The sequence below is a fragment of the Pleuronectes platessa genome, chromosome 11, assembly GCF_947347685.1.
Source record: "Pleuronectes platessa chromosome 11, fPlePla1.1, whole genome shotgun sequence".
Classification (NCBI taxonomy): Eukaryota; Metazoa; Chordata; class Actinopteri; order Pleuronectiformes; family Pleuronectidae; genus Pleuronectes; species Pleuronectes platessa.
This window is the reverse complement of record NC_070636.1, coordinates 16,321,894-16,347,765: the sequence shown is the minus strand read 5'-3', so window position 1 is coordinate 16,347,765 and position 25,872 is coordinate 16,321,894. Positions and strand designations below refer to the sequence as shown.

The window sequence follows — 25,872 nt, the reverse complement described above, 5'->3', positions numbered from 1 at the left end:
TTGCAAAATTCTGGGAATATTCAAAGCTGGAAAATTTCCATGGGAATTAACAGGAATAAACTGGAAATTGTGTGGGTTATTTATACTAATTGTATTTACCTTGTCATATACAGACATAAATATAAACATTTTGTTTTGTCATAGGCGGATTTGAGCCCTGAGGAAACTTTGGGCACTTGACTATATGCTTTTGGATCTTTGTGTCATTCTTAACATAGGTCTTTCCACAGCATTTGCAAATGTACACAGCCTTTCCTTCTACATTGGCTGGGGTGAAATGTCTACATACAGGAGATGGTGCACGTGAAATTGTTCTGTAGAATAAGATGAGAAAAAAAGCTTTTAAAAAACACTAATGCAATGCCAGAGATATAAATAGTTGGCCAAACAATTGGAATCGTCTTTAAAAATATTTTACAATTGATGGATAAATGAATAGAAATAGACTAGATGAACAGATGAACAATCCTCAATCAGCATGTTAATATATTTTCCCCATTAATATCATCGAAACTTACCTGACTAGTCCTGCACACAAGGATGCTGGCAATTATCTGTGCGTGTGATGGAGAAATGCACAGTGAAGAGTTGAAATTCAACATGCAGCGTGTGCTACATTCCATACATCTTTAAAATAGAGTTTTGTATGATGTTTTTATTGCTCAGCATTTACTTTGTGTATTTATTTTTTTCAAAATTCCCCAAATTCCCGAGCTTAATATTCCCATGGGAAGTTTCCGGACATTTTCCGGACATTTTCCGGACATTTTCCACCCCTTTGCAACCCTAATCAGTCTACATATATTTGTCTCCAGTCAGATGAGATAACTGTGACTTTTGACCTTTGACCCCTGCAGCTCATCAGTTTATCTTTGAAACTTTGAAAACATTCCCTAAAGGCGGATATGAGAAATGTTAAACGTTTTTATGAGGCCACCTTGACCTTTGACCTTTGACCATCCAAACGAATGAATGCATAAGTCCAAGGGAATGTTTACCAATTGTGAAGAAATTTCCTTAAGGCGTTCATATGATATCATGTTTACAAGAGCAGGCCAGACAGACATCCTCTAAATAGTCCTCCAAAAATAAAACATATTACAGAGCTCCTTTTATTCAAGTGTATTCTTGCATATTACAGTACAGTTTTCCCAACTTTTGGTGTGACATGAGGGACACAGTCTTCAAACTGTGATGGAGAATATAAGATTTACTTTAAAGTGTGAGTGTGTAAGTTTCCTGGTGTCAGCAGCAGTGATTTGTACGCTGCAGAGACGCACTGCTGCACACATTCATTACTTAACAGAAACTTCAGCAGTGGTGTCTCCTTGGTCTGAGCATCAGTGAGGGAAATCCAGGGAAAAGGCCTAAAAGGAGGAAAACAAATAAAATCATAACAGTCCTTGAAATTTGTGTTTGAATTATTATTCTTTCTGATGTGGCACACGAGCAGCATTATGTAGCAATGCAGTATTGTACTCACTCATCTTCGCGGAGGGAGGATGCTTGAGAAGAACCGATGAAACTGCTCGTGGTGAATTGCACGACGTTCGTCCATGTCCCCTCAAAGAGTCTGTTTATCCGGGAGAGAGCGTCACTGGATCTCAGACCAGCAGAGGTGCAGATGTTCAGCAGGCTGCACAACACTGCACAGAACCAGTTCTCGCTCAGAGAAATCCCACCTATAGGGAGTCACAAACCAGATCAACAGGTGAGAGGGACATCAAATATCAAACATCTCATGTAACATGACAAGTTCAAAGTTTACACTAAGTCAGCATGATGTACCGCTCACGGTGAGAGGACACGATGCCTCTATCAGTGAAGGATCTTTCAAAGCCTTGGACAGAGAAGAGCACGAGAGCCATACGTCTGCAGCATCACCACCAACAAACTCATACTGCGGTTTCAGAATGAAGTCGTGTCCGAGAAGCTCAGCCAATCTGAAGAAGAAAGTCACAGAAGGGATGCGTTCACTTAAAATTATTTTTCTAAAATTAGCTGTATATGTGCATGAATGTGGCGGCACCTGGTGACAGGCACAGCAGAGATGAAGCTGTACACCAGGCAGTGTTTTGACAGATGAGAGCGGAGATGGCAACAGACTCTGGGGAGGTGAGAGGGCAGACAGCAGAGGAACAGGACGTCTGCCCATGCTGCCAGTCTGCGATTGTCGAAGAAACACTCGACACCGGTCGGGACAAATTCCACTGAAACACAAAAGCAACAAAAAAGAAAGAATGCATGCAAGCAGGGGCGCTGACAGAAATTTTGGGCTGTGCGACAGACACACACACAGGCATATAAGAACAGTGTAAGCATAACAATATAAGCATTACTTTTTCAGTTTGAATTTAAACTCACTTAGACTCATTTCAACTTTTTAGTTCAACATATATATTTGTATGCATAAAATGTATAATTTAATTACATATCAAATTCCTTCCATTTTTATTCAATATTTAGGGCCCGAGCACTGACAGACAGTGAGGCCCTATTGAAATGTATTGATAATTATTATAATTTTTCAGGCAAATGAATTGGCTTTTTGGGGGCTTTAACATTCTCAAATCTTCCCAAAAATTTCAGAAAATTTGAAAGTGGGGAAAATTTACTTTACATTTATTATTTATTATTTATTATTATTTATCTAATTAAAGATTAAGATTAATTTACCTCCTTCGCAGAAGAGGACTGCGCAGAATTCATTAAATTTCATTTCATTTTCCATAATACACAGTGTAAGATATAGTGCAATTAATAGTGGGTTATGGTCCTGCCAATTTTAGGGGTTCAGTATCTTGCCGAGGAATCTTCAGCATGCAGATAGGGCAGAGTGGGGATTGAACCGGCAACCTTCTTGTTGGAGAACGACCACTCTACACCCTAGGCCAATCCTATATTAATTATGTATCTGTTCATAACCATGAGTAACTAAGCACAGGAAGAAGATGGACAAATTATTGTGTGTGTGTGTTTCTGTGTCATTCTATGCTGTTTTTGATACACATTTCAGAGAAAACAATTGTATTTTCTACTTTACTACATATATTTGACAGCCTTACTTAAAAGTTGCTTTTATATTTTTGTCAATTTAAGTATCCATCTGTCCCTCCCACCTTCTGTCTGTCTATCTATCTACCTATCTATCTATCTATCTATCTATCTATATCGTTATGCTCATAAGCATTTGTCCAAACATTCACGGCATCAATTACGCTCCAGAACATTTGTTATTTGTATAGTACATTTTCACTTGCAGAGAAGAAAATAAAAAAAATGTATTAGTATTTATCAGGCAACATAAACCAACGTCTTTACACTCTGGTTCATTAATTTGAGTTTCTCTGCTTCAGACCACAGACCTGTTCACAGTGTTGCTCAGACTTCATTTTAATGTTGGTGTATGTACCTGCAGATTTAGGTCTTCTGGTGGAAACCTTGATATGTGATGGTTTGATGTCGGTCATTTCCAGGAGGGAGAGGAGCAGCTGTTTACCCAGGTGACCTGCTCCCAATATCGCCACAGAGAGGTCACCATCTCCTGCTGCAGGTGTCACAGCAGAGGCCCCTTGTCCTCTGAGGACACGCCCACAAGGAACAGTATCACTGATTTATAACAGCACCTTTGAATGAACTTTAAATGAACTGTAAATGCTTGGAGTTGTTTTAAATCACCTCAGTGAACGGACGAGTTTACACAGGTACAGAGCGTGCGCGCACCCGCTAAATGTCAGTCCAGCCGCGCGTGCACGCAAGTGTTTTACCGTCTCCTCATCCTCGGTGAATCCAGGGTCAGTGGTCAAACTGTTCAGACCAGCAGTGACGTCCCCCATCTTCCTTTTATATAAGCTTTCAACTTTATATGTAGTCTATGGTCTTAACTCGTGTGACAGCTGATGAAAGAGAAAAGCTACACACTGTAGTAAAACATGCTGTTGCCATGCCAACAGTAACAACTTCCGAATTAACTGGCTACGTATTTCAAAATAAAGCTCATCAAAACGCTACATGCTTTTCAGAATAAAGGCAAGAGCTATGTTGCTGAACATAAAGAAGAAATGAACAGATATTTTCATCGAAAACAAACAGAAGATCTATTGACATTTAAATTTTTGTTGTCAAATGGCTATTAGTCCCATTACATTAATGTCACTCAGTAAAGCACACGTCCACCAACATTCCACTTATAAAACCACATTTAGATTCACTAGATCCCGATCGTTATTCGTCATGCTCAGAAGAATGGGACGTGTGTACAGACAGACAGCTGAAAACATGATGCCTCTGGTCACAGGCTGTTGCCGTCACAGAGGCCTAAAAACAAGGCACAACAACCACACTACAATGTGGCAACTGTTTTTTAATTCCCTTTCATGCTTTTAATACAAATTCAAGAATCAACTGTACACATATGTACAAGAAATATTCTTTGCACATAAACACAAAAATTAGCAAATCAAATATCTGCAACACGACATTTCACGTCAAATACTAGTATTCAAAAAGACACTGGAAGAAAATATTTTGAGCAGGACATTAGGACTTGGCTTGAAGATCTTAAGTCGACGTTGCTCCTTTTACAAGACTGTGTCTACAATTTGAATATGTGAGCAGCAGACAGGAAATAAATCGTTTAAATCTGTTATTGAATGTTGAAAGCAGCTTTTCAGGACAGCAGATTGTGTGAAAATTTGATCACAGCTCAAAATAAAATTGTGAAACTTCATCACTAATTTGGTAAATCCTCTCCTACATCATTCATTTGGGCAAGTAAACCTTCAAGTTACTTAAAAGTGCTTCATACAGAACACATTCAGTCAGATTTGTCCTCTTGTATTTGCATGAAATGTTACACATCGGGTCTATTTACAGTAAATAACAAGGCCCACATACAGTACGTGTTATATAAATTAAGAGTCATTACACCTACAATATTAGTGTTTGTCGACACCGAGTGAGCGAACGTAACCACACACAGGACTTGTAAACAAAGCCGTTGGAGAATGAAGCAAATGGTTGCAGTTCGTGAGACAACAGCGTTTCATGAGTTCATATCTAAAATGCCATTGTCTAATTAACAACAGATCATAATCCACATAGAGAAAATGTGGCTCACAAATGAATCATTCTTCAGACATCCCTTTGACTGGACACACAGTTGGACTATGCTGACAACCATGAAGGCACTGTGAGGGAACTGGTAAGCTGACACAAGCTCAAAATGCCACGAGATGAACAGTGTGTTTATTTACACCGGGGCTGTGATGAGCCGCTGTGATGTTCCTCTTAATCTGAGGAAAGTCTCCAACAGGTTTGTCAGCTCCCGCTTGTGCACAGTCGTGGCTTTCAGGTGCGATACGGCAACGAGAATCACTCCTCGCCCTGCCTCCACTTTTGAGATTCCTCCTGGCGAGCGTCGGGGTGAATCTGGTTCCTCATCCCACCCAAAACGTTGGAGGTGGCCTCGGTGGCCATAATGAGAGGCTTGACTACAGCTGGCGGCAGCTGGCGGAGAACTCCACCCACCGCCCCCGTCATCCCACGCTGCTCGTGCTCCCGGGTGGCCGTGTCGTAGATGGTCAGTGCAGTGTCCGTGATCCCCTGTAGATGGAAACAGCAGACACTTAATACCATGAACTGTAAATAAAGATGGACGATGGAGTCTCCTCTTCCTCCCGTTGTTCAGAAAAGAAGCGAAGCGTAACGAGGTCCTGCTCAACCAATAGACAGGCAGTATCACCTTTCAATCATAACATTTCACCCTGTTTTTATAGCATTGAACATTTTTATTAAAACCAAATAAACTTGAACATACATCAGTTTGATAAGAACTACCTAAAATGACAGAAACTATCTTTCAGAAAAATGTAATTAATAAATATTTGGACTTTTCAGTTTGGTCCACCTCTGGCTTCACTTTGGGGGAGCTGTCATGTCATCCATCTTAATATACAGTCTATGCTCCATACACATCAACAACAGCGTTTCTTTCCATTGATGTCACTACAGTGGGAATATTCATTTCAGATTCAGGTTCATTTACCTCTTTTACCACCGTGTAGGCTTTGGCCACACCTTCTCTCAGGTCCACAGGCTGATGGGACAGTCCGTAATGAGAGAACCGTTTTATCCTCTTTGAGTCCCTCTCATCAGGCACCGGAGAAACCATGTCATAGGCCGTCTCTGCTGCTGCCTGAAAACCAGACCAAACTGTGAATATCTTTGTTTTTTAATGGAGATGAATCAGGATTTCCCTTTAATTCCCATTAATTCAAATGTGGACTGTAGACGTCCCCCACATTTTCAAAATTAATCAAAAGTCTTTTATACATTTCTTATAATAACATAAAAGATCTCTTAATGTAGTGTTGTGCACCGTTAAGGGTTTCTACAGATCTCAAAAAGCAAAATGCAAGACCACTACCCGATAATTATAGATAAGGTGAAGTAGTTGAGTAGAAAATTACCCTCTGACCAGGGTGTGTGTGCAGATGATCAGTTATCAGTTCCACGTTGGTCTTGTTTGTACTTTTATGACAGCGTATTAATATCTGTATGGTTGAGAAAGAACTACACGGAGACATTATGAACGACCCACGGTGCAAATAAAAACAAATTTTAAAGAGCGATGAGAATGAACATAATGACTATTTAAGATCGAGTATGTTATATCTTAAAATATTAAATATTTTTCAAGGCTGAAAATTCAGATCAGTGGTAACCCTGTTCACTGTGGAGCTGTACATATTGATTCACTCAGCCTATCCTCTCTCAAACACATCGACAAAAGAGCCATCTGTCCTAGTCACAACACTGATAGTTACCATGACAGAATCTGTGGGAAAAACTGTTAATACCAACTGTGTTGTGGCAGTGGAGAGGCCTGTTTACCTGAATGGTCCGCACCATCCTGTTGGTGAGCTCCAGAGCAGCCATAGCGGTGGAGGTTCCAAAGGAGGCGGTGCCGCGCTGAAACCCGCGAACTATCCGGCCGTCCTTCCTGTACTGCTCGATCGGGAGCCAGACCAAGTCCCTGAATCCCTGAACTGAACGAAACAATCATCTTAAGAACAGTGAAACACCACAGCTGAGAGATACACCTGGATAAGTAAACTCATAAACTGTACATGACATTCACAGCAGCCTATCGATGAAATCATGGATTACATGTTGTCCCGGCTTCAAAGAATCCAACTAGTACTTAGTCTGGCAAAAAAAAAGGGAATTCAATTCTATATGTTAAGTGTGGGACCAGGTTTAGCTGGAGAAGCTTAATATCACTGAAAAGGCGTTTTAAGATATGAACTCCGGAAACTGTCAGATAAATTAGGTCGGGAGTTTTCCTTTCACATATGAAAAAAGCAGAAGATGTCAGATGTGTTCACAACAGGATAAAGTCCTGAACATTCACGTGAGGGGCTCTGCCAATACAGAGCACGCAGAGGCAGGACAGGGCGTGTACATTCTACTGTGGAAATCATGTGATTTGTTGACAGCACATCTACACCTGCGTTGAACCTTATTGTCAATAGCTGGTGAATCTCAATGTCTTTCATAGTTGACATTCGTTGAATTCTCACATGGGCTCACAAGAAAGTGGGCATAGTTCAGTGCCTGTCTGGAAGCCAGTTAATACTGGTTTTACTTTTTGCTTTATACCTAACCATGTACATTCTAAACATACATGTCTAGAAATATGTCTGAAAACATAAAAAAGCTTATAACCGGATTAAGATCACGTGTTGTACTCACCCAACTGTACCAGTGAGTGAATTGGTCCGACACCACCCAGCAGACCTGGAAGCTGGTTCTTCCTTATGTCATTCAGCCATTCGTTTATTGCATAGGAAAACAGCTTATCTACACCTAACAGTCTGAAAGACAGACGAGTATTAGTATATAGTGGAAAAACACATGTTTTTTGTGAATAGTGAATTAAAATACTTGACATATAACATATGATGGTGTTCTGAAAGACATCTGATATGTTACTGTGATACACGTACCCTTGTCTGTAGCACAACTGCCTCAGTTTCAGCTCTGAACAGTTCAGTTGTGTCAACCCGATAATGATTCCTGCAAATGTTCCCTGAAACAAAGCAGATATCAAGTTATTCACATACCACTAATAACCTAGTGTGGAGTCAATGCAAAGTTCACTGAGACATTGTACCTGCTCCATTGAAACGTGTTTCCCATGGTAATCCAAGCGAATGGGAACCTCGGAGGTAAATCGGAACTCCCTTATAAGAAAGGAATTTGATCAAATACAGACACTTTTCCCAAATAGTTCCATTATTTATTTTCTTTAAACACTGACCTAAAGAAGATGGGCTGGTCTTTGAAAGAAAGAGATTCATTGTCAGTGACCTCATCCCTCCCAGATGTGGAAAACCCATTGTGGCTCAAACGTCTCTGTGCAGGCACTGAAATGATCGGTGCCGGGTCCTGGCTGTTGCCAGCGAGCTTGGAGAAGCTGCAGGAGATCTCGGGGGCAGAGGATTTCTTTGAGGAAACACAGAACGCTGCAAAACAAGACAACACAAGCAGCTTTTAGTAGAAAGTATGGTTTGCAACGGGTGTTTGTGCGTGGATGATCTGTTTTACCTTCTTGAGCAGGTGGTGAGAAAAACTCAACTTCAGTGGCAAGACTTGTAAAGAAGTCCTTCAAGAAGAATAGTGCGTCCTTCAAACAAACAACAGGAGTGTCACATAAATATATATAAATGTTACTGAAGATGCTGTTTGCCACAGGAAAAATGATCCGTCTGTGATTCTTGTACCTGATCAATATTGAGACGAAGAGGCATCAGGGAAACACGCAGACAGCACTCCTGAGGAGCCTGGCCCGACTCCGGACACATGTGCAGTGCTTTAACTGTCAACTGAGAGGAAATGCACACAAGACATTACACCAGGTCAACACTCGACTGGGTTAGTGTAAACATGTTGCCTTACTCACCATGTTAGAATGGGCCTTGCGGGGCATTTCTTTACTTGAGTACAAGTAGAGGAACTTATTCATCTGTGAAGTTGCCAGTCGGTCTCGAATCTCCAGGTCCTGTACGACAAACACCTGGCGAGAGACTGGCTGATCCGCTGCCGACCCAGAAGCCACCTGGGCCTGTGGGTACACCTCATGTTGAAATCTCACCTGAGGTCAAAGAAAAGGTGGTAAACAAAGAAATGACACATGTCACTTATATGGTCGGTAAATTGTGGAATAACTTTACCTTGCTGAGCTGAATCTCCATCAGGACATCAGGGTTCCTTCCTTTTCCACCTCCTGCCCGACCTGGAGCACTGGCCTGTCTGACTGGAGTTTGAGAGGGGGAGCTATGAGGTGTAGACCTTCAAGGCAGAGAGAAGGATACAAATTAAACATTCCATTTCCCTTTGAGCACATTCAAACATTTTTTGGCAATATTAAATAGCTTACCCGCGGCTTCTAGCAGGAGACGCTGAGAAAGTCGGACTCCCGAAGTCTTTCCCACCATAAAGGTGCCAGATGACAGAGATCTCTTTGATGAGGTAGCGCACCTCTGGGATGGGAAAGTTCACGGCTCCGCGACTGGGATCGGCCCCATACAGAGGCTGGCTGAAGTGATCGTGTTTAATTTCCACTGGGTTTGAGGTAAGCTGCTTTACCACTGGCTCCTGATCACGATCCTGAAACACATTTCTCAAAGTGAGACAACATAAACTTAAAAAAAACAGTAAATCACTGTTTTGAAACTGGGCTAAAGCCGTGTGAGAGAATATATTCAAACCTCTCCTCTGGAACCAGGTGTTTCCAGGATACAAAAGTCATCCGTCTCTTGGGCAAGGCTCGGGACAGGAGTGATGAGAGGAGAGTGAAGCATGGGGTAAGTGGGGCTGGGATTCTGATTCAAATTCCCACTCTCATCTGGGAACAGGAACAAGTCCGAGCGAGGCGGGTCGTGGTCATCATATCTCTCCTCGTGTGCACCTGCAGATGTGTGAAACGTTATAACATATCATGGTCACAGTCAGTTACAATTCTAACGCCCTGCTGAGCCAAGACCTCACCGTTCTGCTGTATCCCAGGTGTATGCTGCCCATCAGTCTCCTCCATCGCCTCACTCATCAGATCCTGCAAGATCTGCTGCTCAGTTTCAGCAAGCAGAATGGTCTGAGACGGGGGCCGGCTGGGAAACTCCGCCTATTGTAAAAAATATGCTCAGACTAAGCAAACATGTCTGGTAGGGATTTGAATGGTATTTTAATTATGTAATACTGTGTCATAATTAGTGGCCCTGTTGAGCTGACCTTGGATCTATGAGTAGTGCTGCCATGCTTTGCCTCTGGTTCTGCGGTTGGCAGCAAGTCTCCATAGCTGGCGACATACTGGATGAGGTTCATGAGGGCGGCGCAGGAATCTGAACAGGTTCGGATGTGGATGGCGTCACTGGAGCAGCGCAGCTCAAATCTCGGCTCCACCTGTCAACCAACATACGAGGAAAATATAAAAAAAAGTGACTGATCCTTGTTCATGGGAGACACGTCTGAAATGTTTGAGGCCATTTAGATACGGACAACTCTAACCAATTTTCCATCCACTCCAGGTTTGACAGCTGAAATCCTCAGCTCCAGTGTTCCCATGTCGACCACTTGGACATAGTCTGTCACAAAAACCAACAGAAAACACTGGACAAAACTGCATTTTAAACAAATCAAGTAGTTTTTCCCGATCATTACTGAAGATAACTTACCACGTGCGAGATTAACAGAGACTGCATTACTCTTGTCTGAGAGGAACAGAGCAGCTTCGTCCAGAATGATCCTGCAAATAACAGGTTCTTATATAACAGCAAATCTTTCTAAAACTCAGCTTCATATACATCTCTCAACTTCGTACTCGTGACATAACCAGGAGACTGTCTGATACCTGAGTGTTGAAGAGGAGTGGTCTAAAGAGAGGCTGCTGGAGATGCTGAAAGTCTCGATAATCAGCAGTGACCTGAGCGGCAGGTAAAGGGGCCTGTCAAGAGAAAAACACATCCCACATGAGAATAAATGGATTAACTCGTGACTTTGAAATGAGTTGGAGTTTTGAGGCGTTCTTCACCTGTAATCTAAAGAGCAGCTCCATAGATGTAGATGTAGGGTGGTGACAGACGCTGGAGGAGCGTAACCCAACACGGGCTCATCAGAAATATTCAGGAAGTCAGCAATCTGTTGGCAATAAGATCACAGATGTCGGATTTTGCTGGATGTTATTGTATTTTATTATTATTCTCCGAACATTGCATGTGAATGTGAGAGAATAAAAGAGGTGTGTAAGAGTTAGAGATTTTTTTCTTACCTGGTCGTTCCAGCCCAGACTGAGAGGGACAACTCTGTGCTGAAGTGTTGCTCCTCTCACTCCGACAGCAACAAGAAACTCCTGAATACACACACACACACACACACACACACACACACACACACACACACACACACACACACACACACACACACACACACACACACACACACACACACACACACACACACACACACACACACACACACACACACACACACACAGTCAGCAGCAAACCTCAAAAATGCTGACCGATTCACCTTAAACACCGGTTCTGCCTAAATTGTGATAACGCTGGACTAAATGTGATGTTTTGGGAATAAATCAATAATCCATTTGTAACTTTTTCTGGTGGTTCCCAGCACAACATGATGGGGCAGACATCCTTTGTAATTCTTACTAAGGCAGTTCAGGATTTATGCACAAGAGTAGATCCAGAAAAATCATTCATTGTGAGTATAGCTCTATCTACAGGGCAAATGTGGCCATGACAGTCCCACATACTGACAAAAACAGATGAAAAACTGTGTTACACAACTTTGTAATACATTTTATCTCAATTTTTCTTTTTTTTTATCCCACCTTGTTAAATACTGGCTCACTTTATATCTTCCACCCGTAAAATATGAGTCGAATTATGCCTGGATTTTTTAAAGTGATAAAGTAAGAATGGTGTCCTCATAACAAAAACACAGTGAGTGATTTGATGCTCCACCTTGACGTTGCGCTCTGCACTCTGTGACGAGATTTTGACAGCGACAGACACCATGCTGCGGGACTCCAGACCAATACCCTCTGAGGGTGTTGAGGATCTCTCAGGTGAGGTCTCCGATTGGTAGATAGTTGGCTCTAGCCAATGGGGATGCGTCCTGCACGGCAACTTGATGTCTGAGACAGCGGCTCCACCATCCATAAGTCCTGGGATCGATGAGACAACAGAGATGAAACCAGACTACAGTAGATTTGTGTGCATTTTAACGATACATTATCAATTCGCAATAACATATGGGAAGACGAGCATAGTTTACCTTGATGATACATGCAAATGCTACTGGTGTGGAAGCAGATGTAGTGTTGGTCTTTATATCCCTCATACTGCGTGACACTGAACAGCACAGCGTTCTTCACCTCCAGCCAGAACTCGCCATGTTTGTTTTTCAGCACAGTTTTATCTTCCCTCTGGAAAAACAAGATGGAATCTCACTGACTTTTGAGCAAGCTGTTAGGATTACACCTGTGGAAAAAGTTAGATATTTAAAAATGAACGAGATCTTACCTTAGAATTAGTTTGTAGAGACACCAAGCCATGATTGACACTGAGGATGACGGAAAACAAACTCTGCGACGTCTTGCTCTGAGCTTTGGGCTTTTTCTTCTTACGAGACCTGAGGCCCATGTCAGAGGCAGGAGAGTAATAGTGCATGTTCTCCTCCTCTGAGCCGCTGGTGTCCTCTAAAAGCACAACACAGAGCATGTCTATCAATGGATAATAAAACATGACCTCATACCAGAAACTTTTACCGCAGTGTTGAAAGTCTGTAAAATCATGTGAAATGTTTTTGCAGCCTCACCCTCGGGTCCGGTAGAGCGGAACTGGCTGAAGCTGTCCTTGGAGTAAGTGTTGATCAATTGACTGGCGACAGAGAGGCCAACGCCATATGGCATGCTCTCAACGGTCTCCACTGGAGATGGAGCAGTGGGCTCCCAGAGAAGCAGGTCATTATTTATCCTAGAACATTTTGGACATGGAACAAATTAAGATTGTCTTATTAGAAGTCACTTACAGAGGAACTAAAATCACTGGACATAAACTTGGCTTCAAATCACTTCCGATCAACCGATTATAAATTTTCCGCTACTATAAAAGGTTTATAGATTTAAAAAAGGTGTAAATGTCAGATCCTTTCCTAGCCTGCAGGATATCCCAGAGTGAACCTAACTCTCTTTTCATGACAAACCTTATATTTAACTTTGTTCAGCTGTGCTCTTATTGCCATCCTGTCATTTAATTTAATTTGATAAAATCCGTACCTGTTGTGTAGTTTTTCATAAAACGTCTTGCTGGGCAGCACCAGCTGCACATTGGGGAGACACAACTCAAGGATGAAGCGAGAGTTGTTCATGGTTTTTTCCTGAAACTCTGTCATCTCACCAACATCACCAGGAATGACCATCTGGAATTAAAAAATATAAAACAAAACTTGTAAACATGAGCTGATCACAACCTGCTCTGTCAACAGGTCACGTATGCAAAGCACTACTCGTGTCTCTTCTTTACATAATGATGCATTGGTCACAAATATTTGAATACATCAACTGGAGGCTAGCCTTAATGCAGAGGGCAAAATGGATCAATGCTGTCAGAAATACTCATTCACTTGCACTTCAGCACAAACAAATTTGACGACACACACATTTCACTCTTTGATTATTGTGGCCTTTTAGCCATGACCCACCTCCTCATTCTCATACATGACCCTACGTGAAGAAAATGGTGATGGCTCTGTTTTCCCAAAGTCACACACATCCTTCAGTGAATGAGCAGCCCCTTCCTCCTCTTCCTCCTCAAGAGAATGATCCTCAGCCCCCTCGTCATCCTCAGCTGTCACACGCTCCAGGATTGAGTGGACCGCCGTAGGGTTCATCTTCAGCACAACCCTGCTCAGAAAAAATAAACACTGATGAAAGATTGCCCTATATGGACATATTCGTTTGAGAATGGTTTGGGTGGGTGAACGCACCTCGGCCAGTCAAACTTAACGCTTTCAGATGATGTCATGTCTCTGTCCATGGTGTGGGACACCCTGAGGAATCGGGTAGCTGGTTGATCTGGCTCCTCCTGGAACTTCCCTGTTGAAATAAAGAAAAAAAACACAGAACTTGAAAGAGACGTTGCTCCATTAGAAAAAAATCGTTAAAGTGCAGTTTGAAAACATTTTCCTTAGTTGGCACACGTACCTATGAGTTCTCTAAAAGTGAGCTCCATTTTTGTTTGGTCAGGTGAGCTGCCACCCATGAACTCTGTTTTGACTTCCAGGTCTTCAAACTCCAAGTAAAGTACTTCCTTCTGCAGGGACTTCTTGAACCAGGGGCCCCTTTCCTGATCTGAGCGCAGGTCGGGGATGGGAAATCGGACTGCAAGGCCGAGCAATGGGGCATTTACAGTCAGTGATACCTGACAGTTGGTTGGGGTGTGGCTGTCATCGAGGAAAACTTCTGTGAAGGCCTTGTGCTGTGGAATTAGTTTTGAAACACAAAGATGTAGATTATATAGTGTTGTAGAGGATATAAATATATCATTATGCTTAACGTTTTCATATTTCTAGAAATAAATTTCATCTTTGATTATTAGTTACTGTGAGTGCCTTACCAAGCTGACATGTTTATTATAAGATGTATACATATGGGAGGCCATCATCTCTGTAGTGACCAGCTTCTGAGGTTGTAGCAGCGAGTTGAGCCGGTCTACGATGCTGATGTCCAGCTCAGATCGCACCGGTCCCAGCTCCACCACGATCTCAGCTTTCCGGGGAATGGTGCTAAAGCGAACCTGGCCGCCCTGCGCAGAGGACAAAAGGGCTGACTGAGTGAACGCATGAATACCCACGGATGCTTTTTCTGCATTCATGTAAGTGTTGTGCTTTCATATTATACTAACAAACAATGTTACCTGAGGGCCCCTGCGCTCAGCCTGTTTGTAAAGCAGGTGAAGGCAGGTAGTTAGCGGTGCATCCGCACTGACTGTGGTGTCGAATGTCAGGAGCTGAGTTGTGACAGAGAAAACAGTGAGAAACACTACTGACATCATGCCAGCTGCAAATGAGAGTAAATGCAAATGTATAACCAACTAAAGTTCAGTGCAGGGCAAAAGGCTTAAAACTCTTACCTCAGTGTACTGCATTCCTCTTTGGGAGCCACCAATGACACCCTCAGATGGGAAGAGACACTCCAGGAATTCCATCTGGTTAAGAGAGACGTCAGTGCTGAAAGTCCGTAAGTTGGATCCCTGACTGTGCTCATAGTTTATCTTCAGACCCTGGCCCACAAACCTGCAGAATTAAGCCCAGGTCAGACAGATTTTCACAAGTTCAGATCATGAACCTGGCCTTGCATAAGAGGAATTAGTGAAAATGAAAGTGTACCTGAGGTGATCATGAGGACAAGCCTGATTAAACACTGTCCGAGACTGAAGGAAAGCAGTGGGCGAGAGCTGGCCCACCATGCTGAAGAAGTGTGCAGCCATGGGGCCAAGGGGCCTAGGGGCAGCATCTGGTGGTGGCAGCGGGTCGATGTGGAGGACAGAGATAGCCAGGCTGCTCAGTGTCAGCCTCAGCACCAGCTCTGGCCTGGACTCATCACCATGGGCTTTGGATGGATGGCCTTATATAAAACAGTGGCAGATAAAATACATGCAGATACTATTTTAGAAACTAGCCAGGGAGATAAGTTGATGTAAATCCATTCAAATATATAAATGTAACCTCTCAAAGCACATGGCTTCTGATGGACTAATATTTAAGGGTTACTTGAGTAAAATATGTTTTAAAATAAACTGTTATATTGCTATACTTACAGGCCAGTCTTAGCAATTTTTGAGGGAGCTGTGAATCCCGTGAGTAGACGAGTGTTTCATTGGCCTGCTTCTCTCTGTGTCGCGGTACATCCATGTAATCATCCCACAGAGCCTACAAACGCAGATACGATGCCAGATTATAGTAGAACAGCAACTCACATGTCAGGAAAATATTTTCACCACACAAGCTACAACACATATGATTTAAATCAATTTCTCTTCAAATTTTTGCGTCCGTTTGACTTAAGACTCACTGTTGGGTTTCTAGAGGGAGATTCTACTGGGGAGGCAGAGTAGTTGCTGTTAAGTGACAAATCCAAGTCAACGGTGGGTGGTTCTCCCAGAGGAGGGAGGGACGACAAACTGTGAGACATGTCCATGTCGGCCATGGAGAAGAACACATCATCTACATCAGCAACCAGAAAATAAAGGAAAGGACCATTTTCATTAGACAGATGCACGCATGACATCTGGCTTGTAAGAAATGATGGGGTTAGATGATGGTGCTTCAGTCTGACCTCGACTTGACACAGTTCTGGTGGTCTGACTCTCAACGAGGTCGGGGTCTGCTCCTGGCACAACAGTTTCCTTCTTCAGACAGCGGTTCAGTTCCATGTGGAGCCGATACTCATCTTCCTGCTGCATCGGTCGACTCTTTCTGTCCTTAGCCCACTCCTGTGCCCCTTCGCACAAAGAGCAAGAAATACATGGTTTGCTCCATTTCTTTAACTCAGTTGTAATACTTTTACCCATTTTGATCCAAATTATCTATCAACAGATGGGTGCTCACTTCCACCAGAGAACGCTCCGAACAAGTCCAGGAGGAGATGAACTTGCCGTGGGGACAGCAGGAAAACTAATGTTTCTATATGTCCGACAACATCCAGCTGAAAAGGAAAGCAGCCTCATTACTGTCTTTAATCGATGTGCATTATACTGATATAAATTCAGGGACATTTTTTTTTATGTTGTAATCAAGAAATTGTTCAATTTACCTTTGCTCCAGGCATAGCTATGTTATTTTTCAGAGTGAGGGACAACTCAATTTTGCCATCAAGGCTCCCAACCTGCACAGGTTCAAATGGTTTTGTAGAGGATACAGGCTCTGTGAACTGCGGATGAGGCTCACATATTATTTTTGGATTCCAGCTGGGGGAGAGCTTTGGCTCAGTTTCCTACAAAATAAAAGAGCCATTTTTCAAATTAAGACTTATGCATACAACTCTTTTAGCTGTTATCCAATTTCGAAGACTCGCTGCACCAACCGTTGGAGTTGGTGATGATTTACATCCAGCTCGAGACACGTCAGAAAATTCATCCCAAAATATGGTGATGCCTTCCATCTGCAGGTTTTTATGTGCAAATGTGGTCGGCTGATGCACATTCACACTCGAGCTCTCCTCGCCCGTCTCATCACAGTAAACAATCCTGAAGCAACAACAGAACACGATTAACTTGATACATACATATTAGGGATATCTTTTCTATTTTTAGATGCAGCCCCTTTAATAATAAAAGCTTAAATAATTGTCTTTATGTTTCACCCTCAGTAACATCATTCCCTTTGTAGCTGATTCAAGTTAAGGATTTAAGACAGGAAATTAATGTGGTATATTGAATTTTATCAGGATTCAATTGTTCTGTGTTGATTTTTTTTCAAATATTATGTTTGGTCAACTGTGGTCCGAGTGACCATGCAAACTTACTTGTTAAATCGTATCTCAAGAGCAATTCCAGTTTTAGAATTTTCCGGAATGTGTTCGACTCTGAGGACAGTGTCTACAAATGTCACTTTGACCCTCCTCAGAACTGCAAGCGAGAAAATTTGCTTTAAATTCATGCAAAACAAGTACATATCTTTAAATGTTGCTAGCGTTATGATCACATTACCTGTCTCTATTGTTTCTGCAAACTTCTCTAATCCCTCAAAAGGCTGGAAGCTCTCTCCCATATCATCTGTGAGTTTCTGGCTCAGACATTCTTTGGCGAGCTGCATGCTGCTCGTCATGAAACTGGACCAGTACATGGGCTCAGTGCCAGATGCTGTGGTGATAAAAAAGCATTTGCTTTTCAGTAAAATTGACGGTCGCCTATTTCTCAGGCGAGAACATAACAAGCTGTTTTTCAACCCTTTTTGCAAAGATAGTGATGTGGTGACCTTACCCACTCTCGGCCTGGGTCTGAGCACCATCTCCAAACCCTTGACCTCTAGCGCACAGTTTTCCTGTAGCAGGGCAGCCCATGGAACCGTTAGAGAAATTGTCTGGATGAACCCGGCGATCACTTCAAATGGGGCGTCTGCCGTCTCTAGGAGCTCATTGAGAGACTGAAGAACAAGACATAACAATGCTGAAGCTTCTCTCCATCCAAGCAGATTCTAAATTAACATCAACTGAATTTGCCTGAGGTATTTTCACTCCACACATACCCATTTATCCAATGGCACTTGGGCAAGTGTTCCAGTGCCTTGATAGAGGTCCAAACTGAGCTGATCCAAGCTCAGCTTCTCCTCCAGGAAGTTGCCAAGGTAGCGGTGCAGGAGGTACCTGCAGGCTCGCTTCTTGATGGACTCCGAAAAGGGCCACGGCATCTTTAACTCAACAGGTGTAAAGTAATCAGGCAATGAAAGAGATTCAGAGGCTCCGCAAACCCAAAGGCTCCTATTTCTCCGACGGCTGTGTATTAATCGCTGGTGTCACGGTTGTGTCATCCAGTCGACTTAAAGACATCAGGAAATGTTGAGTTCAAACATCCTTCATATCCCAGGAGCAGGGACCCTTCGGATGATGTGTCGACACTCAGTGATGTGTGTGCGGATTGGTTCGACTCCAGTTTGCTGCTCCTACCGAAACACACACACACTGTAATTTGACACTTGAGACACACAACATGAGGATTACACAAATTATGTTTACAATACAGGCAAATACAAAAAGGAGTGACTGAAAACAACTGAGTCACGTTGTAATATAAGTTAATAACATTATAGTATACCTGACTACGTATAGGTCACTATAACCTGCCCAGTGTTATTGTCAGCACATGTTTACCCACCAGATAAGCCAGGGCACACAGGCAAACGCGCTTGCGAAATAGCTTCTAGCATGTTATAGTACTGACAGTCAATAGCTGTTGACTGTCAGTCAACAGCACTGACAGTCAATAGCTGTTGACTGTCAGTGCTATCACATGCTGTAGCTGTATTTACTTAAAGCTTTCATCGTTAGCAGGAGCTGCGCTGACTGCTTGCTCAACAAAGGCACGTCGTTAAGCTACCTAGCCGTCTGGCCAGCGAAATGCTAACGCGTTAGCTCGCCCATGAACCACTGCTGTCGGCTGACTGACTGTGGGCAGGTTAGCGTTGCCCGGCTAACGACAGGCTAATGTTGTAAGCTTGTTAGCTAGTTAGCCAGCTAACCTAGAAGCCAACAATTCTCAAGTCATTTACCATCGCAGCACAGCTGCACGTGAGTAGAAGAACACACTACGCGTCTACACGACAGGTATCTGAGTCGACACGCTGAGCAGAGTTGAGGATGCCAGCGAGGATCTGAAGTTACCTTCCGACTGAGTTGTTTACAAACACTCTCATGACTCCGCACAGACCCGAGCCCACACTGCGGGGTGGGATGAGGCAGTGACGTCACAAGATGGAAGAGCCGCCTGCTCCACTGGACGATCACCGGGTCGAGAGCGTAAACTGTGCGGTCGAGATATCTGTCTAGAGCTTAATTTACACACTAAAGAAACGAGCTGGAGTGAAAACACGCGCTGTGTTATCACTGTTTTTTATTTACTCGAGCTGTTTAGGAATCAGAGCTCGGACGCTTGAACGCCACGTTTGCCCGCTCCTTGTCCACACAGCCCGGAGAGGGGGCAGGAGCTGGAACCTTCCACAAGCCGGAAGAAACCCAGGCAGCGAGGAGGTGAGCGGAATGAGCGCAGTTGGGTTAGAAATGATTTTTGCAACAAGCTAACATCAAACGAGATGACAGCTTTTATTCTTTTATTATAACATGTACAAATAAACACGTAGAAATGGATTGAAGCATGTTTAGTAGCCGAAATCACTTTGCTAGCTTGTAACGGGGCAGTGACTTAGCTTGTTCATTCTCCCAGAGTTTATCTTATTGCAACATAAAGCTAATGTTGGCTATCTAGCTAGCTAAAGGAGATCAGTCTATGTGACTATATGAATTAGCTGCTATATGACAACATCCATTGATCCATAACTAACTGTGAGGTGTGTGAAGACAGTAACCTCACCTATCTAGCTAGCTTAAACCTCAGGGCGGCTCTGAATCCTCAAGATGTCGCTGTGATGTTTTGTATGTGTTCACTTGTGACTCACGTTAATGTTGTTAAACAGGTGGTGGACTGAAGTGCACGTGTAGTACTAGTGGTGATGTTTTGTAACAAATTATATTTACTAGAGTACTGCTTCTGAGTTGAGCTATTTGAGTATTTTATTCCATGTTACGTCGGTCGAAAGTTCTGGCCATATTGTATTTTTTTTATCCCACTACATCTGTTTAGCAACTCCAGTTAGGCCCGAGCACCGACAGTGGCGAAGGCCCTATAGAAATTATATGATTATTATTATTCATATTGTCTGCCAAATGGATTGCCTTATTTGAGGGCCTAAACGTGCTTGAAAACTCACAAGTTTGCAGAAAATTCAAAAGTGGTAAGTAAGTTATTTGAAATGGGCGTGGCTAAATGGCTCAATACAGGGCCGGCCCAAGCCTTTCGGGGGCCCTAAGCAGAATTTGATATTGGGGCCCCCCCTCCCACCTAGCGGAGTCATTTGCGCTCGACGATTATTGACAAAAATGTCACACTACAATGATTTGACAATGAATTAATTGACATTATCAATTGTATTAATACTGAATTACGTAGATGTGATTTCCTGTATTTTTTATATGGCCAGCTGGAGAAGGGAAATACCTAAATTTAAGCATATTCATAGCATTTTGCTTTTTGACTTATTGAGATGGTGACTTGGGCTTGGGCTTCAGTGCCCCTTGACCTCTTGGGCCTGGAAGGCTCATTCAGTTGCTCTCATGCCAAAAATATTCTAGACTTTTGTCCCTTGATAGACCCCTGTATTATTATAGTCGTTATTTACACCAAAACAGTCACCTTTTAACCTTAGAGGGCACTTAGATCACAGATTTATTTTAAACTTTCATATTCAAAGTAAAGCATCAAGTGTGGTTTACTGAAGTTAAATTGTAAAATAATTAAATACAACAGCATTTGTATTTTTTTTTAAAGTATCAGTTTAATAAACAGATCTTTCAACAGATTTGTAAATGTGCAATCTTAAACTGAAATCAAAATACACAAACATTAGTATTATCAAAAATAACATTAAAAAATAAAAAATAAATAATGATAGTGCCTCTGTATTCCAAACAAACGATCACAAACATATTAAATAAATAATTTGCAACTGTGCAAATGCGTATTAAGTTAGCAATTTCCAATTACAAAATAAAACCAAAATAGACAAGCATGAATATAATAAAAAATAGAACGTTACATAGATACATAGATTAAATAATGAAAGTGACTCAGTATTCAATTAACCTTTTAAACTAACTATTTGGAACTTCTAAAATCAAACTGTTTCAAAACATTCAAATAAACGATAATAACAAAACTGATAAGTCAGTAACATGACAGCAAGGGTTCAACAATCAATTATTGTGAAAATATTCCCAACTGTCTCAATACAATGTAACTGTCCTCAAAATCTTTCCTTCCTAGCTTTTCGGGAGGCAAAGTCATTGATGACATCATTATATGATATTGCTTGGCCAACTTTGCTATTAATACTAATACAAAGATACAAAAATAGAATCATAACATAACACAAGATATTTCACAGTTAAGTAAGGCAACACAAAACAAAAACTGTTAGATTAACTGACCTGTTATGCCGGCAGAGGTTGAAGTCGGTGTATCAGTGACTGTCAATGCTGGTAACTGTTCCTCAATGGGTAAAAGTTCTTCCTCACTTTCAGATGACTGTAAGTCTGCTGGGGGTGAACCTACAAAGATAAAATAAATAAATCAACAAATAAAAAAAATTTAATTTTTTTTTTTTAAATGTGTCATGTCATATTAAAAGACTATGTAGCCATTTGCCATCAAGAAAAACCTCACCTGCTGTATCATCAGCTGTGGAGGCACTGACACTTGATGACACATCGGGGGCAGGTACAGTTGGTTGTGCTCCAAAATACTTCAACAGTGTTCCTGAAAAAATAACATTGCAAAAGTGCATAGTTGATAGTGAGTTTATGAAAAATGAGTTTATTTTGCCATCATTACTTACACTCATCAACAAACAATTCCACACCTAACCATTCCTATTCTAGTGAGGCAAAATAAGGCACAGCCTAATTGCAGTGTGGTGAACACTTAACATCCTAAATATAATATTAATACAATATAAGTATATTTTTATCACAGACGTCTCCTCACTTCAACATGGTGTTTTCTCATAAAGACCAATAGGCCATCTCTCAACAAAGATCTTAGAGCAGAGCGCACATTGTGCTCCATCTTTGGCTGAGATGTCACTTTTACTAACGTGCACAGGCACAGCAATGCTAGCTTGCATCCCTTACACCTAGAAGGTTAAGTTCACCGTTGGCTGTTTCCTCCAATATAAACCGATATCTCACGGACTAAGACTCTTAGTCGCTGTCAGACTCACCACTATGTCACATTTATAAAACAGTACTGTTTTCATGTAGCTAGCTACTAGTGCTAATGTCCACCTCAGTCAGCGAGCTAACGTTAGATTAAGCCTGGCAAGAGCTAGCAGTACATGTTTGATTGAACATCCTAAACACTGCCAATATCGTTGATATCTGATATACACCTAGATAAATGTATATTAATGAGATACATACACTGTTGATGAATATAGCTCATGTGATGGCAAATATAAGATGACATTAACTCGCTAGCTAGCTAGCTAACTCCTATGATAGCTTGAGCTGCTCCTCCCTCAAATGAGTTCAAAACATATTTTAAATAATCATGCAATCATACCTTTATCTTGCTCTTTTTTCTCATCTTCTGTCCTTTTCTTTTTCCGTTTTCGGGCACCAGAGAGATACGTCCTTTTAGATGACATGCTTATATATGTCCCTTCCAACTTAACCTTGAGTATTATGCAGTGTCTGTCAGCAGATTGAGCACGCAGTTGATATGCATGACTTGAACGCTGGCAGATATATTGATCGTAAAATCTGAATTTTCCTGTATAGATGTATTCTTTATTTCATTCAATCAGGTCACTTGTTTAAGTTATTTAATATTATTATTATTATTATTTTTAATTATTTTTAATTATAATTTTTTTTTTCCGATAGGGGGCCCCCTGGCGGTCAGGAGGCCCCAAGCGCCCGCTTGTATCGCTTATGCCTCGGGCCAGGCCTGGCTCAATAGCCCCTTACTTCGCTTTCACCAAATTTGGTACATGTGTACGAGAAAAGTTGGTTTAGTGGCCATTTTAGCCATTTTACACGTTGTGTATTTGAACTAACTCATCCTAGAGCTTTCATCTGATCAACTTCAAATTCGGTGAGGGTTATCTCACCAACATGGGAGATTAAATCCACCTTACTTGTAATTTTAGATTGTCACACAGTGTGACCGTGGCCTCAAAGTTTGATTACACTCCTTTGAAACACGAGGTTGTTGTACCTGTATAGTGTCAGTTGGCCTAGATTCCTTCGATGTCTTAGACGTTACCAAGGTGAAAGATTTATCCAGTCTGAAAAGAAACAAGAGTGTTTTTGACCTGAATAGATTCATCTGTATGTAGTGATATCACCACATACTGGCAACAGGAAGTAGGCTTCGTTTTACAACTTAAATTAGATTTACATAAAATGTTCACGGTGTGGTCTGCACCTGATGGAGTGGACTGGATCGGTGGGCGTGAGCCGTCTCGCCCGGTCCCCCGACATCTGTCTCTCCCGCAGGCGTATCAGGTCCCTTGTTCTCAAGCTCTCGGGCCCACACATTGCCTCTCATAGCCCTAGTTTCTAATTAAAATCCAGTCTTATAGAAACTACAATGCATATTTTCAGATTTGTCTACTTTACGCTGTGAAATTGTTAGAATCACCTTGAAAAGCTACAATAATTGAATGTCACATACACACGATCCAATAATAATGACTAGCATTTAAATTTTCCTCTTAAAGGGTGTTTAAAAATCACTGCACTTAAAGAAAATAGAAGTCACAGAGAGGTCAGATGCATGTGTGGGTTTCTCATGTTGTGGTGAACTGTAGAATGAAAAGACAGCAGTTGAGTCGGCCCCTGAGCTACTACAATGCTGCTGCCTGTTACACAAATATTTAACCAGGGAGAACTGTCATTTAGGCATTTAGCAAATTTATTTCCCTTTTCTGTTGCAAGGGATGGAGATAGACTGTCAGCCCGAGGAGTCCATGGTCTCTTCATTTGATGATGACTGTGTCGGGCTTGGTGACGTCAAGGACATGAGACTGGAGGCAGAGGCAGTGGTGGCCGACGTACTCTTTGCCGTTACAGTAATGCACGTGTCATATAGTCTCAGCAGTGCGTTGGACGTAGCCTACATCAACGTGCAAACGAGAGAGGGAAACCGGTATTGTCTGGAGCTCTCAGAGGCCGGACTGAGGGTAAGACACGGTGGTTTCTTGTTTTATTCCTCTATAAATGCCACATATAATGAACATTTTACATTTATGAACTCATTTCCATCCTAACAGGTGGTGGGCTATGCTTTTGATCAAGTGGACGAGGATTTGACCAACCAGTATCATGAGACGGTTTATTCCCTCCTGGACTCGCTCAGTCCGGGATACAGAGAGGCCTTCGGGAACGCTTTGCTGCAGCGGCTGGAGGGGCTGAAGCAAAGTGGACGATAAAGAAACAAAAACCAGGGGACTTGGATGCTACATAAGTTGTTCAAGTGAAAAGGGGCTGATGATGTTGGTGTATTTGGACATGAGCCAATAATAACCATGTCTGGTCCAAGATTATAGCCTATTATGTGACAACCACCTGCCTAGCTACCACTCCAATAAGATGTACCCTGCCCTATCAAGGTTGCTTTGTTCTGAGTTCATATCATTGAATGGCGACATATTTGATACTTCAGAGTGTGCGGGGGCTGTTGGTACGGTTGCAACATAATGGTGTTGACCGACACTGTGGAGAGATCTTCCAGCTTCCACTTGTTACAAGTTTGTAACTGTGCAGGAAAGAAGCAGCAGGTTGTACTGGTAGAAGTTCCGTGTCCTCCTCCCGGTCTTCTGCCCTGCCTGCACTAAAACTGTGACCTGATGATCTCTGCTCTAACATACTCAACTCCTTCTCATTCAGCAGGTGTCTCAGTAAAAGAGCCAAAGATATATTCTCTGCCTTAATGATCGACTTTTGGTTTGAAAAGTGCAAAATGAACCCATTCCTGGAAGGAGATCGTTTTTTGTGGGGCTGTCGTTTAATAAACTTATTTGAAAGTTCTGATTATTTTGTAAACAGACACCGTATTTAATAGGGCTATTTTCTCCCTACATATGACAAAGTACATTATATCTCAAGCTTGTATTCCAAACTGCTGTAAAAGTAAAAAAGCTCTTTGGAGGTTTGAGTTTTTGTTCCTTTAACATTTAAACTATTTAACACAATGCAAATCAGTTTATATTCAGCAATGATTTCTGGAGTTTACTTTGATTTATTGTACATGTGACCTGGTTATGATCCCGCCTAGGTCTTTTCAAATGTACTTTAAGTAAACTTGTACTTTCCATTCAGTTTTTCCTTGCTGCTGGCTTTTGCTCTGATCAATAAAATCTCAGAAGTATTTCAAGTTCTTTTCTGTCCTGTTAAGTCTTGATCTAATAAAGACATTTCTAGCCAAAGATCTGAACCAGCTGGTTCTGCAAAGCTTA

At 42.0% G+C, this 25,872-nt stretch overlaps 3 protein-coding genes and 1 long non-coding RNA gene across 7 annotated transcripts; 1 reads left to right on the top strand and 3 right to left on the bottom strand.

Annotated features, from left to right (window-relative positions):
• Nucleotides 1-1,210: 1,210 nt before the first annotated feature.
• Nucleotides 1,211-3,836, bottom strand: noxred1 (NADP-dependent oxidoreductase domain containing 1). The gene is made up of 7 exons (XM_053434901.1): nt 3,676-3,836; nt 3,413-3,564; nt 2,677-2,679; nt 2,030-2,210; nt 1,789-1,943; nt 1,484-1,682; nt 1,211-1,367 (listed from the first exon to the last, which is right to left on the bottom strand). The coding sequence occupies exons 1-7, from the start codon at nt 3,834-3,836 to the stop codon at nt 1,211-1,213; spliced, it is 1,008 nt and encodes a 335-aa protein (XP_053290876.1).
• Nucleotides 3,837-4,343: 507 nt separating this feature from the next.
• On the bottom strand, nt 4,344-19,564 carry atg2b (autophagy related 2B). 3 transcript variants are annotated; one of them, XM_053434693.1, is made up of 43 exons: nt 19,463-19,564; nt 18,331-18,744; nt 18,066-18,228; nt 17,793-17,945; nt 17,609-17,711; nt 17,168-17,330; nt 16,898-17,077; nt 16,693-16,789; nt 16,421-16,585; nt 16,157-16,308; nt 15,903-16,014; nt 15,472-15,709; nt 15,216-15,378; nt 15,000-15,092; nt 14,700-14,888; nt 14,288-14,561; nt 14,071-14,179; nt 13,786-13,987; nt 13,361-13,503; nt 12,901-13,058; nt 12,606-12,781; nt 12,358-12,508; nt 12,045-12,247; nt 11,330-11,410; nt 11,093-11,199; nt 10,913-11,005; nt 10,737-10,807; nt 10,561-10,646; nt 10,294-10,464; nt 10,054-10,186; nt 9,774-9,973; nt 9,443-9,672; nt 9,237-9,354; nt 8,966-9,157; nt 8,787-8,888; nt 8,611-8,689; nt 8,324-8,528; nt 8,177-8,246; nt 8,010-8,092; nt 7,756-7,877; nt 6,895-7,049; nt 6,047-6,196; nt 4,344-5,604 (listed from the first exon to the last, which is right to left on the bottom strand). In XM_053434693.1, the coding sequence occupies exons 2-43, from the start codon at nt 18,490-18,492 to the stop codon at nt 5,374-5,376; spliced, it is 6,228 nt and encodes a 2,075-aa protein (XP_053290668.1). In that variant the 5' UTR covers nt 18,493-18,744; nt 19,463-19,564; the 3' UTR covers nt 4,344-5,373. The 3 variants fall into 3 exon arrangements, with proteins under 3 accessions (XP_053290668.1, XP_053290667.1, XP_053290669.1); XM_053434692.1 differs by having other exon boundaries at nt 19,351-19,557; XM_053434694.1 differs by having other exon boundaries at nt 10,570-10,646; nt 19,351-19,556.
• Nucleotides 19,534-25,784, top strand: gskip (gsk3b interacting protein). Of its 2 annotated transcripts, none has more exons than XM_053434696.1 (3): nt 19,534-19,851; nt 24,353-24,597; nt 24,688-25,784. In XM_053434696.1, the coding sequence occupies exons 2-3, from the start codon at nt 24,355-24,357 to the stop codon at nt 24,844-24,846; spliced, it is 402 nt and encodes a 133-aa protein (XP_053290671.1). In that variant the 5' UTR covers nt 19,534-19,851; nt 24,353-24,354; the 3' UTR covers nt 24,847-25,784. The 2 variants fall into 2 exon arrangements, with proteins under 2 accessions (XP_053290671.1, XP_053290670.1); XM_053434695.1 differs by having other exon boundaries at nt 19,536-19,828.
• LOC128450935 (uncharacterized) lies at nt 20,977-23,464 on the bottom strand. The gene is made up of 2 exons (XR_008340055.1): nt 22,077-23,464; nt 20,977-21,961 (listed from the first exon to the last, which is right to left on the bottom strand). It is a non-coding gene; the product is annotated as an uncharacterized LOC128450935 (long non-coding RNA).
• Nucleotides 25,785-25,872: the final 88 nt, after the last annotated feature.

What these genes read in the sequence shown, in the direction of transcription:
- atg2b (XM_053434693.1), bottom strand. Translation starts at nt 18,492, where the DNA reads ATGCCGTGGCCCTTTTCGGAGTCCATCAAGAAGCGAGCCTGCAGGTAC. An exon ending in CTTGAGATACGATTTAACAA is followed by an intron (nt 17,331 to 17,608) that starts GTAAGTTTGCAT and finishes TTGTTGCTTCAG; the next exon opens with GATTGTTTACTGTGATGAGA. An exon ending in TCACTCACTGGTACAGTTGG is followed by an intron (nt 7,050 to 7,755) that starts GTGAGTACAACA and finishes TGTTTCGTTCAG; the next exon opens with TTCAGGGATTCAGGGACTTG.
- gskip (XM_053434696.1), top strand. Translation starts at nt 24,355, where the DNA reads ATGGAGATAGACTGTCAGCCCGAGGAGTCCATGGTCTCTTCATTTGAT. An exon ending in TCTCAGAGGCCGGACTGAGG is followed by an intron (nt 24,598 to 24,687) that starts GTAAGACACGGT and finishes CCATCCTAACAG; the next exon opens with GTGGTGGGCTATGCTTTTGA.
- noxred1 (XM_053434901.1), bottom strand. Translation starts at nt 3,836, where the DNA reads ATGGGGGACGTCACTGCTGGTCTGAACAGTTTGACCACTGACCCTGGA. An exon ending in TCTGCTGTGCCTGTCACCAG is followed by an intron (nt 1,944 to 2,029) that starts GTGCCGCCACAT and finishes TTTCTTCTTCAG; the next exon opens with ATTGGCTGAGCTTCTCGGAC. An exon ending in TCCTCCCTCCGCGAAGATGA is followed by an intron (nt 1,368 to 1,483) that starts GTGAGTACAATA and finishes TCCTCCTTTTAG; the next exon opens with GCCTTTTCCCTGGATTTCCC.